This window comes from Taudactylus pleione, unplaced genomic scaffold (genome assembly GCF_031769625.1).
Source record: "Taudactylus pleione unplaced genomic scaffold, aTauple2 ptg000430l, whole genome shotgun sequence".
Lineage (NCBI taxonomy): Eukaryota > Metazoa > Chordata > Amphibia > Anura > Myobatrachidae > Taudactylus > Taudactylus pleione.
Genome location: NW_028284832.1, coordinates 174,416 through 187,832, shown reverse-complemented (window position 1 = coordinate 187,832; position 13,417 = coordinate 174,416). Strand labels below are relative to the sequence as shown.

Here is a 13,417-nt window from a genome sequence, read left to right as displayed (position 1 = left end):
TATTCGATTTTGAGTGAAATTCAGTTTTCTGTTCGATTTGCCATTCCTTTTTGGCTTTAGTAAATCTCCAATATCAAAATTGAATGGCAAATTTGATCAGAATCCAAAATCGATCTTTAGTAAATATACCCCATGCTGCCCCTCTGACACCAGTCACTGGCAGAGAATCAGCCCCTGTACACACCTCTTATCCAGTGATAACGGTCTGAGGGCCTGATTCAGAGGCGCTCGCAAAAAGCGAGCGCTCGCTCTGAATCAGGGCGGGCGCTGTTTTTTTTTAGTTGCGGCCTCTTGGCCGCTCGCATAGCTGTGGGTTACCACCCACAGCTTATGCGAGCGGCCAGGATGATGGTTGCGATGGTCAAGACCATCGCGACCATCGGGCTTGCGACGAGACCCTTGTTTGTGAAGCCACCCCCCTGCCACGCCTACAACACGGGGCAAGCTGTCGATCAACATCGACAGCCGCCCCTTTTGTAGTGAGCCACGGAGCGAGTGCTTTTTGCGCTCGCTCCGGGGCTCGCGCACGCTCACTGGGCCACCATCGACCCGCTTGCGAGCGGGTCTGAATCAGGCCCTAAGTGTAGAGATTTGGGTTGTGTGTATTTCACAAGTGAGGTCTGCAGAGATCATCCGCTAACGTGCCTGCATTCCATCACTGCTTGTCCAGCACCTGGTACAACTGGCTCAGCAAGTCCATTGTGTTCCAGTGCTGATCATCATTTACTCCCATAAATTACCGGATTTTCATTCCAACCAATCAACTAGTTGGCTGGTTGGATGTAAGTTGGTCTAGTGTGTGGCCAGCTTTAGTCCATTGCATTGCCACTAAGATGCACATATGAGTTAAAATGATGCTTGGCACAAGACAAGTCGCAAGGGACCTCGAGCACCTATAAAGGCTGTTTGACGCAACTGCAGCAATAGTGAAAAAAAAAATATATATATATATACTTCCATGTCCGGGGGTCTCCACGGCTCCTGGTGGCCTTCCCTCCATCTTAGCACCGGCTACAGGGGGGCATACACTTACATTGGGGGGGGGTGTGTTACACACACACACTAATGCGCACAACCACACTCACTCATACGCTCAAGCACATTGACAATACTCACCCTGCTGCAGAATACCAGGCTCCCAGTGCTGGAGGGTGAGATGGTAGGTGAGCAATTAAGGTCTAATTAAGCTAATTGAAAACTTCCAATTGCTTAATTAGTCCCCTGGCGGATGTCGCCGAGGTCCCAGAGCAAGTCCCGCTGACTTTTCCAACAATTTTAGGAAATATCAGACATGCTCTGGAGGTGCGGGGGAAAAAACCTCCCGGCGCTGAAGAACTGAAAAACCTTACACCTAATGGAACAGGAAAAACCCTGCAGGGGAGGGATTTCTGCTATTCTCCCACCTTATTGTAATTAGTCTTTTAGCTTTTCTTTATGCACATGTCATAATGGAGCCTCCTGGGGCTTTGAATTTCTTTGTGTTAATCATCTCGTGGTAGATCACCAATCTGCCCAGCAGCGTCTAGTGGGCTACAAGTTGTAGTATTAATTCTCCCATCCAGTTTTCCTCCCTGGTTTTGAATAGAAAGTGATTTATAGATCACAGGATGTTGGCTGGAGTTGTGGTAACAATCTGCTCCCTTTCCAAACTGTGTACACATGTAAATCTCTCTTCACGTTTTCCACCTTGATGACTTTGGAAGTCCCTCTGTTTTTCAGGCATGTATTTACATCATCAGGCAGGGATATTTCTATTTAATTACCAGGGATACTAGACTACATAATTGAAAATAAATTAAATTTGTAAATATGTTTATTAAAAAAAAAAAAGTGAGATCCTCCAGGCACAAAAGAAGAATGGACAGATAGTATATATAGAATTTTATCTTGTGTGCTGACCAATGAAGATGCATGTAATCCATCATATCACCTAGAATATCAGTTTGTATGTTATAGAAATGTGTTCTATAACAATAACTTACATATGAGTTCCTATACCTTAATAGAACTTGAGATCTTCGAGGCCTGTGCATAAGGACAGTAAGGGAAAGGGCAGAAGTCCAACATGGCTTGGACACAGTTGAGCAATGTATTTTTGCCACTGTGTATGCATCAAAGCTGCACTGCGCACGAGTGGCGGTGGATTAGCAATGGCAGTCGCAGAGAAGATTTAATCGCAGAGTAAGTGACAGATAGTCGGTGTTTGGGGGGAGGTGAGGCATGTCAGGACCATTTTATGGGCATGTTTTAGTAAGTCTCTGTAAATTTCGCAAAGTTCTCAGGAGCAGAGGCCCCGACGTCTTAGGAGAGCAGCTCTGCCTGAGACAGCAAATGCTTACTCAGAAATTTGATGTTCCCGCTTTTGTTCGTGAGTGGCGGATGTCAGACGCTGAACGTGGGAATCTCAAGAGGGTGTCTGAGACATTAGCAGCCTTAACGAGCGGCCAGGATGATGGTCGCGATATGGTAAGGTCTCGTCTGCCGCAAGCCCCAGAGAGCTTTCTGCTCTAATAGAGCCGGAAGCTCTCCCACTGACATCATTGGTGATGTCAGTGGGGCCGCCCACGAATGGCAAGCGTTTGCTTGGGAACGCCTCTGTTTGTGAAACCACCCCCCCCCCTCCCCGCCACGCCTGCAAAACGAATTTCTCTCCCGCTCCGGGGCTTGCGCAGTGCGGTCGCTGCGCGTGCGCAAAGCAAAACATTGACCTGCTTGCGAGCGCTCAGGCGCTTGTGAGTGGGTCTGAATGAGACCCTAGGTCCCGGGTCCCAAGTGCAGCACATCAGAGGGCATTGCAGAAAGGGATACTGTGGCCAGTAGGTGAATGCTCAGATGTCATGATTAAGATTTACGGGTACGTTTATTAATTTAGGACAATAGGGCTGATTGTCATTTACCTGGGATATCATCAGAATCTGTCATTACGATGATATCAATATTGGCCTACAACGGTAATGCTGTATACACACGGTCAGATTTGGTTAAAGATCTGAACGATAACTATATAAAAATCATTCAATCGTTCATATCTTTGACATGTTGAGCATGCATCGACCAATGGTGCGCGTTCCTTTATGTCGGATAACGATATCTGACATCGACTGTGTTTGCAATAAGATTTGGACGATTTCATTAATTTTAATACTGTCAGAAATCGTTCATCATTCACAAAATCGTTCAAATTGCTGATGAAATCGTTCAATTCGTTCATCGTTGATCTAGCAAGTCTGACCGTGTATATGCACCATATTAGTTAGCTTAGCAATATGCTGGGCCTGTCTCGGCATGCCTGACCCAGCTAGCTGGTTCCCGTATGTGCATTGGAGCTGGAAAGCCCAAATGAAGAAATAGTAACAAATAAAAATGAGTTACAACTGTACCACTGCTTACATTTTTTCACGGAGAAGCTATTGTTAGCGAAACCTGGCAAATAATGTATTGCCACCAGCAGGACCTACCGCCGGTGACAGCAGTGTGTTTTTGCTTTTTGCCCTATAACAAATAGACCTGTTAGTGGATTATTGCTGGCAAATGCTGCTGGATAACGATATTGAGCTATTTACTGTCTTTCAACAGAAAGTCAACCTGAGACCTCAAAGGAGCAGTCTGCTCTTCACCTACTGGGACATGTCATCTTGAACCAGAGCTATATATGCGCTCTCATTGCCATGATGGTAAGTCTGAATGTTTTCTTTTTTTACAGTACTATTCCACTTCGGCGATCTCGTCTGTGAAGGGCTTCAATATATACTTATGGGCCTGCTCAGGCAGCCATTTTGTGGGCTGACTGGAAGTTCATTATAATGTAGCCTGTCGCTCACTAGAAACTAGCGATGTTGCTGAGCTATGAAGCACAAAATGGCTGCCTCTGCTTTCTGTACATCTCTGGTACACTTTAAATGCTCTTCTACCTCATTTTGCACTAATAAAGGGAATAATAAGCAACTGATTGCTGAAAGAAAATCGCAGTACAGATGTGTTCATAGTCATACAGCCACTGACACTTGAACATAGTATGTCGCACACAGAATAAATGCATGCTGCATGTCATTTTAATCAGCAGAAGCTGCTAGTGCCTCCTATTCGCATCACTTTGCAAATAAGACTCATTTGAAGGTAAAAAGTCGCAAGAAAATAGACTGCACTACAGAATTGCATGGCGCTCATGCGTGTTTTTTTTTTACAGCGACTTGTAGCTCACGGAGGTAAGATGTATGTGGACACATCTGTATATACCATAGTGAATCTCCCTATGTCTCTCTCGGACTAGATTATGCTCCATATACTGAACAGAGTGGGTCTGGTAATGTTTATGGAATGGTATAACTGCTTGTGTGCTGGACTTGGAACTTAGGGGTCTATTTACTAAGCAGTGTTAGGAGACAGAGTGAAAAGTGATAAGGTGCCAGCCAATCAGCTCCTAACTGCCATTTTTCAAACACAGCCTGTGAGATGGCAGTTGGGAGCTGATTGGCTGGCACCTTATCACTTTCTTATCACTTTTCACTTTGTCTCTTAACATTGCTTAGTAAATAGACCCCTAAAGCTGTTTTAAAACCTACAGCAGCATCTGAATCCTCAGCATTTTAGGCCAGAAGAATTGTACCATAAAGAAAACTATAAAACAATCATTTGCTTTTATTGTCCGCTTTGTATTTTTGGTCTATCAGAGTCAACTTGCTACAAAATGGTGTCCAAGACCGTTCCCCACTTTTTCTTGCTATTCTCCCAGTTTGCTCCTTGTACAAAATTCCTGCAACATCGCCGCGAGTAGCGCAAATTGGCGTTTCTAACTGGATTGTGCGTTTCTCGGAGTGTACATTATCACGAAGTGTGCGAGTTTTGTGAAATGAACTTGCATTCTTATACTTGCATCTCATTGAATTCCCCTTATGGTTAAGTTGCACGCTTTACCATCCTGACAAAAGCAGTATATTAATGTTTCCTTTGCAAATTTACTGTTAGAACTTTATGACTTCAGTGTCTCCATAGCATTAAGTTTGAGGCTTATTTGACTTAATAGATGCCAAATTTCCCAGGCAGTAGCCCAATGGAGGCAAGGTGTGAAGGAGCTCTGCACATGATTCTGTAATGGAAATGACAGTGTAAGGTTATGTAAGGAACAGTCATACACTTCCTCTGATGCGTTTGGCAGGATCTGTGCAGTGCTGGCCTGTAACACCTGCCTGTTGGAAAACAAGCGTTACGTTACTGTGTGACATTATCTCATTACAGTGCCCTCTTCTCTTTTATTCTCATCAGTGAGTTTTTCCCTGAGGTTTTTAAACATTGAAAAAGTAATATGCAGTTTGAATTAAATGCTTTAAAGGTGTTAGGCACTAGATTGCAGGCCCTGAATTAAAGATGTGTTTAAAATGTAGCAAAAATCTATTAATACAAGTTAATCCCATTATAAAACTCTATCGTGTAATACCTACAAAAAACTGTGGTAAAAGTTTATGCACCATAGCAGGACTTGCACCCCTATGTATTAATAATCGTGGAACTACCGATATTATTAAGTATCCGTTTCGTGGTGGATATTTGAATTTTTGTCCCCACTATGTACTAAGGGAAACTAGCACGGGCAGTGGATGCGATAACCTCTCTGCCTGCGTGAAGTTTTTCACTTTTCTGAAAGCCGCCTTCTCCGTGGGAAGCTGACACTGCCTACGTGCACAGTGTCAGCCTTCGACGCGGGCCAGAGGCTGCAGGAGAGAGATCGGAAGATGTCTCCTGCTTGTAATTCTCCATAGGCTTAAAGCGGTTTACACCGTCTGAAGGGTGTGTAAACTAAAGCTGGGTACACACTGGAGCGATGGCCATTTGTTCCGACCTTGAACGTGGATTCACTAGCGACTGCAGGAGCGCGCAATCGCTGTTAAACACTGAGCGATGTAGGCTAATCGAAACGGCAAATCGGCTCAACACTGCTCCAGTGTGTACTGGGGTCAGATTGTAGTCCCCACTGATAATAATGGAGATTGCGATCTGCTGTGGTGTCACAAGGGGGGTGTGGGCTGCACCCAGGTGTCACCCGTCGAGGGGTGACCCCAAAGTGCCGACTCCTCAGTGACAGAAGCCGGGTGCTGCACTGTAGCCGGGACTTTGAAACAGGCTTGTCTCCCGGATTCCCAGAGTGACTTGAACTACCACTACCCGCAAAACCACAACCCCCTGTCCCGCGAGGCAACCCTCCCTTTTTGCCAGGGCGCGGCTTCGCCTTGCCCCTACCTCATGGAGGGACGCCACTGGTGCACTTATTCGGAGATTTCTGTGAAGTCTCCTGCATTAGGCTTTTAGTACATAGCCACAAAGTATTAAATTATGCAGAAGCTGCAGTTTCTACATAATTTTATGAATAAAAAAAGCTTGAGAAGTTGTTTCGGGGACTTACCGATGTATCTGTTTTTCTGGGATTCTGTCATTTGGCTTTACTGCCAAGCAATCTGATCTGCGCAATTTGTCTGGATCTATAAAATGTAGGGATACTTGTTAAAAAATGAAGGTCAACACTTGAGTAAAGGAGGGAAGCAATGCATATTGAAAGTAAGCGGTTCTACATAAGTGCGGTATTCTATGTTAATTATCTTAATGTTTGGTTGGCCTATTCGTGTGAGGTTTCGGCAGTGTTGGCTGTCACATGGTTGGCCGGAGTCACAATGACAAAAACTGACGAACTTTCTAATATCCCATTAGGAACAGTGTCTATAATAAATAACAAATTAGGGGCAATGGCGGGTGAAAGTACCTACCCCTTAGCTGTCACGTCCATACATTGCTTTAACATCTAGATGGATCTAGGGTCTGATTCACACTTGGGAATAGAGAGAGATATCTCTCTCAACTGTGAACCTGAACAAACCATGTTGCAATGCAAGGGGTGTAAATACATACATTTTTTTTTTTACATGACTGGTAAATACTGGCTGCTTTTGCATGTAGCCCACAAATACTGCACAGCTTTATTATTACTCTACAATTTAGATGTCAGTTTGGACTACTCCCTCCCAAATCTAAATCTCTCTGCACATTTTACATCTGCCCCACCTGCAGTGCAGCATGGTTTCACCAAGATGATCAGTTGAGAGAGATATCTCACTCTATTCCCAACTCTGATGGTGGGTACACACTACACGATATGCTCCCTGAGCGATATCGTGTAGTGCTGTCCCCGGCAGGCTGTGCTCAATGTCGTTCATGACATTGAGTACAGCCGCTGAACGATATCATTAATGAGATCGTCAGGTTGGCCTGCATGTCAGCCCGATGAACGATAACAACGAACGACCCGCGGGAACGCGCGTCGTCGTTATCGTTCATCTTTTTGGGGTTAAAAATGGACGATAAAGTGGACGACTGAACGATAACGATATCGTTATGGTTCAGTTGTCCACTTTATCGCCCAGTGTGTACGCACCTTTACTCAGGCCCCTAGTCCACATATCCATGAGCAGAACAGAAGAAGGGGTATGGTCAGGTGGCGAAGCACCTAGATTGCACCTAGATATAGTATTGCACCTAGATCTAGTAATGAGCTACATAGAACACTAGTAGTGATATACTGAGCGTGGGGAATATGGTAATATAGTGCGTCATTCTGAGTTGTTTGCTATTGCTGCCGCAGCTGCAATTTGATAACTTTTTGTTTTTCCAGCTGAGGAAGTGCAAAAATATATGCTAATGAAACAGCCGCCGAGCTTTATATTGAGGCACCCACCGGAACCATCGCAGCTGTTCAAGGCTGCGTATGAGTGCGCAGTTGCGGACGCAGATCCGGGAAACATTGACGCCCCGAATGAGTCTATAGTCACTTAGAATGGGCGATGTAATTGAGACACCTGAGCCATATGCGTACGGGATCGCAGATGATGGATTTCATGCACTTTTGAAACACCTTAGTTTATGTCCGACACTCCCCGTTGCCTCCCCAAACGCTCCCTGTCTGTCAATCACAATGTAAATAAAGACTTGCAGTAATGTAACTTGAAGCATGCGCAGTGGCAAAAAAAAATCGCTCGTTTTGCGAAAACATCGTCATTGCGTACAACCCTGAATTAGGCCCATAGTCTGATCACTCGGTAACTTCTTCCCATTCCTAACAGCAGGTGACAACATGTTTTGGTGAACCCAAGTTAGAAGCCTACAGACATGAAAGGTTGTTTCTCTTGGTGAAGAGATGTTGGAGCTCTGGCATGGCTTGCGGGGTGTGTTTAGTTGGGATCCATCCACTCGTTCCTTATACAGCCAGATAAATGTCAAGTACAGAGCCAGGGTGATCTATTCTGCCAGTGGGAGTGTAATGTTCATGGTAGACGGCCACCATCCACAGGGCATGAGGACATATGCAGGGCTGGAAGCCAAATTCCTTAGCCGTCACTCTCAACCCAGTTGTGGGAGGTCCTGGAAAGTTTCTTTGGACAGTGTTTGTGACCACCTTGAATGGGATTTCCGGAAGAACAAACCCCCCATATAGTAGAAATCCAGCCACCTTTAGACTGTGTCATCATGTAGCGGCCCATTGCTTATCAGGACGCTATGGGACTTATTTAATAACAGTGAGATGAGCACGCACAGGATAAAGCACAACTATAACCTGTATCGCACTTTTGGGCACATTGCTGCATGCAGGTTTCCTCTGATTTAAATAATGAATGGAACACGTGTAAAGTTTAAAAAAAAATAAAAAAGAAGAAATTGTTTGTTTATAGGGCCTAGAGCCTTAAGGTGTCTTCTATTATAATATCTGAATGTATATTACACTTTTGGAGGTTATATAAATTATATTTGTATTCTGTGATATACAGTGGTTTTTATAATACACAAGTGTGAGTGCTGAAGTCACTTAGCACAGTGTACAGGGGCAGAACTATGGGAGACAATGGAGGCACCTGCCGCCGGGCTCCAGCTCTGTAGGGGGCACCTCCTCCATTGTCCACAACATATTCACCCCACTTAGGGCTGTTACTAGGTGCTCAGAGTGTACAGTCATGGCCGCCCAATACATGGCACCTGAGAAGCCACCATACACTAGTGGAGAGCTCCATGTCAGACCATCAGCTGCTGCCTACATTTATCTATAGCCTGTCTGTGCGCAAATTGCTACATAACAGTGTCAACGGCTGTGAGGGGGGTGAGGGGGGGGCACCAAATTACAACTTGCCTCCGGGCGTCAGGGATGAATTTACACCACTGACAGTGTATACAGATGTGTACTCTCCATGAGAATTTACAGACTCTATGATCACCTTTGTGTATTATATGTCTTTGATTTATTGATGGGGACTTAACATTGTGTACTGTTAAATATTTATTTCTCTAGGTGTCTGGTTCTTGCGTCTAACTGGCACATGTTGCCATTACAGGCATTTAAATCAACACCAATATTGTCCGTATTTCCCATTATTACAGTAGGCAAATCTTGCTTCGTTTTGCTTGCTATTGGTTAACTGGTTATATATAGAGTGTTTTACAGCCATGCAGCTAGTTCTATATTCACCTATGTATGTACATGTCTGCATTACCTTATGTTCAGGTATGAATATTCATGAGCATTAATCAGAGTGAACAAGCTCATATTCTGGGCGGAGAATGCTCCGAGGTCTGCGACCTTTTGGAACTGTAGGAAATCTGCCAGAACTCTGATCATATGAAATTATCGTCACATGATCGGTATCACACACCAACAACTAGTTTAAAAAGAGCTTAAGACGACATTGCTGGAAGAACCGAACAGAGAGAGAGAGGGGTCACCTTGTTATTGCCTATTGTCTTGCTGTGCATTTATAACTGTTGCTAAGTGCCAGCTTTTGGAAGCCAGTGCCGTTTGTGAGCGTTCTGGCCTTGGGATTTAAAAGCCTAATAATATTAAAAGCAAAACCTGGTGCGATATACCCCATAAGCTCTTCAGAGCGTAATAATAATATTGTTCGTCTTTTGAAAACTACAAAGCAGTTTCTATTTAACACGTGAGCAAAAATTCAATTTGCACTAACACACAGATTATGTCCGATTCCCATCACTCTCACATTATTTAATGTATTAATAACTTTACAGGGCTCATTAGATCCAAGGAAAACAGAACAGTTGTCCCTCAAGGACCTATATAAATCTTCTAATGTTATCGTAAAGTTCTACAAGTGCTCTGTGGATTCTCAGTTCTGTTTACAATTGTTATTTAATTGTCCACTTAGCTGTATTTATGAAGTCCGTGGTAGTGGATAATAAAGAAAAGTAGATTAATTTAACAGTGCTATAAATATACTGTATTGTGAACAGTCGTCACCGCGGGGGGGCAATTTAGAGGCGCATCACTAATATGTGTTTCCCGAACCTCACCCCTTACATCCATTGCACAGCAGCTGGCAGATGTGATGGGGACCAGCTTGCTTGTTGGCAGCATTCCCTAGAGGAGTAGAGGCAGCGAGACACTGAACTTCACGTGTACAATTGCCTTGGAGAGAGTTTTTTTTTTTTTTTTTTCTTCTTCCAAACTCCACTTTCTGCTGTGGAAAATCCATCCGTGTCTGTCTGTAGGGCTGACCAATGAATGGATGCTTTTGTTATGATGTCACTCTGCGCTTGACAGCCTGGCGGAATGTACGTGGTGCAGATGGAGAGGACTGTAGTTTACACAAGCTCAGTTCTGTCATAACTTCTGCCATGAATGAGAGATGTCTACAGAAAAGGTCTTCAGTGCAGCTACTCCCCCAAGTGTTGGGAGATTGACCCATGTAGATCAGTACGTAGGATACATAAATCTTAATAGAATTCTAGAGACAGAATTGTGTTTTATTTTAGCACGGTTTATGATGTGAACAATTCTCTTTGGGGCTCCTGGTCTAAAGACTGCAAACGAGTAACTTTCTAAAAGGGAGACGTCTGTCTTTTACTTCTATAATTTCTGTGCATCACCTAGGATTAAGGCCCTCATTCAGAGCCGCTCGCTAGCGGCAGTACGCTCGTTCCGAGCGATGTTCGCACATCTGCGCATGCGTACGGTTTTTAGTACGCATGCGCGAACCAGTCAGTGCGGCCGAAAATCGTTTGTACGCTATATAGCGAGTGCCTGCTTTTTTGAGTGACAGAATGAGGCGTCTGTGGGTGGTAACAGGGGAAGGTGCTTGAAAACGGGGGAGTGGAATTCGAACGCAGGCGTGCTTAAAGGTCAAAACGGGCGTTTTATGGGTGTGCATAATTAATACAGCAGCGTCAATGACCACGTCACTTGGTTTTTTTTAGCTCAGAACTGCTCGCAAAATAGCGGTTGAAAACACCAACCACAAGAATAGCGAGCAGTTCATACGCTGTACGATGTACTCGATTAATCTAATAAATAGCGGACATGACGTATGGTGCGTGCGGCCAGGGGGCGTTTTTATAAAATAAACGAGCGTATGTTTTGCTCGCTCGTTCAGACTTAGAGGTGTGAACAGACTGCAATTTGCGAACGGATCATTTGAATAGCCACCCCTTGTTTTTGAACGAACGACCGCAAATAGCGAACGGCTCTGAATCAGGCCCTAAATCTTTTAAAGCTATTCAATGATCAGGCCAAACCTGTGGAAGCAGTCACAGTTTATTATGAGTTGGGATATACTTGCCTATTAAGTCATTCATCAGCAGAGGTGTCCTGTGCTCCTTGTAAAGGTGGGGAGTCTGCAAGCCGGCTGGCTAGGGGAAATTGCTGTAACCATTGTGGTCAGTCTCTGTGTCAGCTGGCACTTTATGGTTCGTTCTAATAGTTACCATTACCCTGGCACTGGAACATGTTAGTAAACTGTTTTAGATGATGTGTCCACAACTTAATTTTAGGTGAGCATTGAATTATCTACGTGTACTCCCTGAATTATCTATTGGAGGCTGTAGCTAGGCAATATTGGGATCCCGGCAGTCGGGATGCTGGCGGTCACAATCCCGGCGCAGGAATCACGTTCGTAGCCTGGATCCCGGCTCCACAATCCTGACCGCTAGCATCCCGACGGTAAGTATTAGGCTTTGGGTTAGGGTATGGGATAGGAGTTTGGGTTAGGCACTAGGGGTTAGGTTTTGGCTGCGTTGGGGGGAGGGTTAGGGTTAGGCTGCGGGGGGAGGTGTAAGGTAGGGATACTTACCTGTAGGTGTCGGGTTTATGACTGCCCTGATGCCGTTGAAGGTATTTTGAATGCCAGAATCCCATAACCTACCCCTGTAGACCGTATTTTACTTTTTGCACGGTATATTACTGGGTATTCCTTAAGCAGAAACATTTATATTCTAATTGTGTCCCCGCAGGTGTGGAGCATCACCTATCACAGCTGGCTGACCTTCGTTCTGCTGCTCTGGGCCTGTCTGATCTGGATGGTGCGAAACAGACGCCAGTTTGCCATGCTCTGCTCTCCTTTCATCCTTCTTTATGGAGTGACGCTCTGCAGTTTGCAATATGTCTGGAGTATGGACCTAGAGAAGGAGCTGCCCACGCAACTCGGCTTCATGAGGCTGTCCCAGCTGGGACTTGCCCGAGCTTCCTACCCCTGCCTCAACCTGGGGGCGATGGTAACTAGCTTCTCTTTACCCATGAAACTTCAGCTCTGTAACAGCGAAACTTGTGTTAAATGTGTAGTTGATGGAAGTTAAAATGGGAACACTTTTTTTTTTTTTTAGTTTTTTGTTTTTCTTAAAGGAAAAAGGTATATATTCCATTTAAAGATGTATTCTGCCTTGGAAAACTTATTGATCTCCATATGTGCATGTATTAATCTGAAGAGGACCTGCACCTTTCAGGTGCACTCTTAACAAATGCACAATAGGGAACGCCATATTGTGACCTGAACTAATGCTCATGAGAATACGGCCTATCCCTGTACTGCAATCCAGTGACATCATCACCTTCTCATGAATATTGGTTCCGCCTCCCACATGGTGGACTCCACTGTGTTTAGGCAATAGATTTCCAGGTTCCAGTGGGGGGCAACTAGAAAAATTACAAAATGAGTTACCTATAGCAGCCAGGAGAGCTCTCAAAATAAATATACAGTATATGAAGAAATAAGTGTACAGTATCTGTCTTGTGCAAAAAGTTCACCCTCTTTCAAATCTGTATTTTTACGTATCGGGACATAGTTAACAATCATCTGGCCATCACCGAGTCCAAAAATTGTAATCTCACGTGACAAATAACACATTTGACTATTGTTACTCATCCAGCAAAGGGACTGATTCACTACCGTACGCAACTGCAAATGCAATAGCTATTACGCACGCAGTTCAACTGTGATAGTATGCTAGTTCATTGTGATCGCAATACCGCCGCAGCACTACATAAGGACGCCCCCTTTACCTTACACACATCCGTAATGTTTAGCAAGACTGCAAAACCATTGGTACAATCGAGTACCATCGCAGCCTCACGCACACTTGCACAAGCCCTGACCTTACT

General features: G+C 44.5%; 1 protein-coding gene across 3 annotated transcripts in view; it reads left to right on the top strand.

Moving 5' to 3' along the window:
- Nucleotides 1–13,417, top strand: part of PIEZO1 (piezo type mechanosensitive ion channel component 1 (Er blood group)) — a 280,589-nt gene that overhangs the window by 163,668 nt on the left and 103,504 nt on the right. For all 3 annotated transcript variants that reach the window (XM_088447336.1, XM_088447335.1, XM_088447337.1), the window contains exons 11-12: nt 3,577–3,674; nt 12,274–12,534. In XM_088447336.1, the coding sequence (XP_088303462.1) occupies nt 3,577–3,674; nt 12,274–12,534 (359 nt within the window). The remainder of the gene's footprint in view (nt 1–3,576; nt 3,675–12,273; nt 12,535–13,417) is intronic.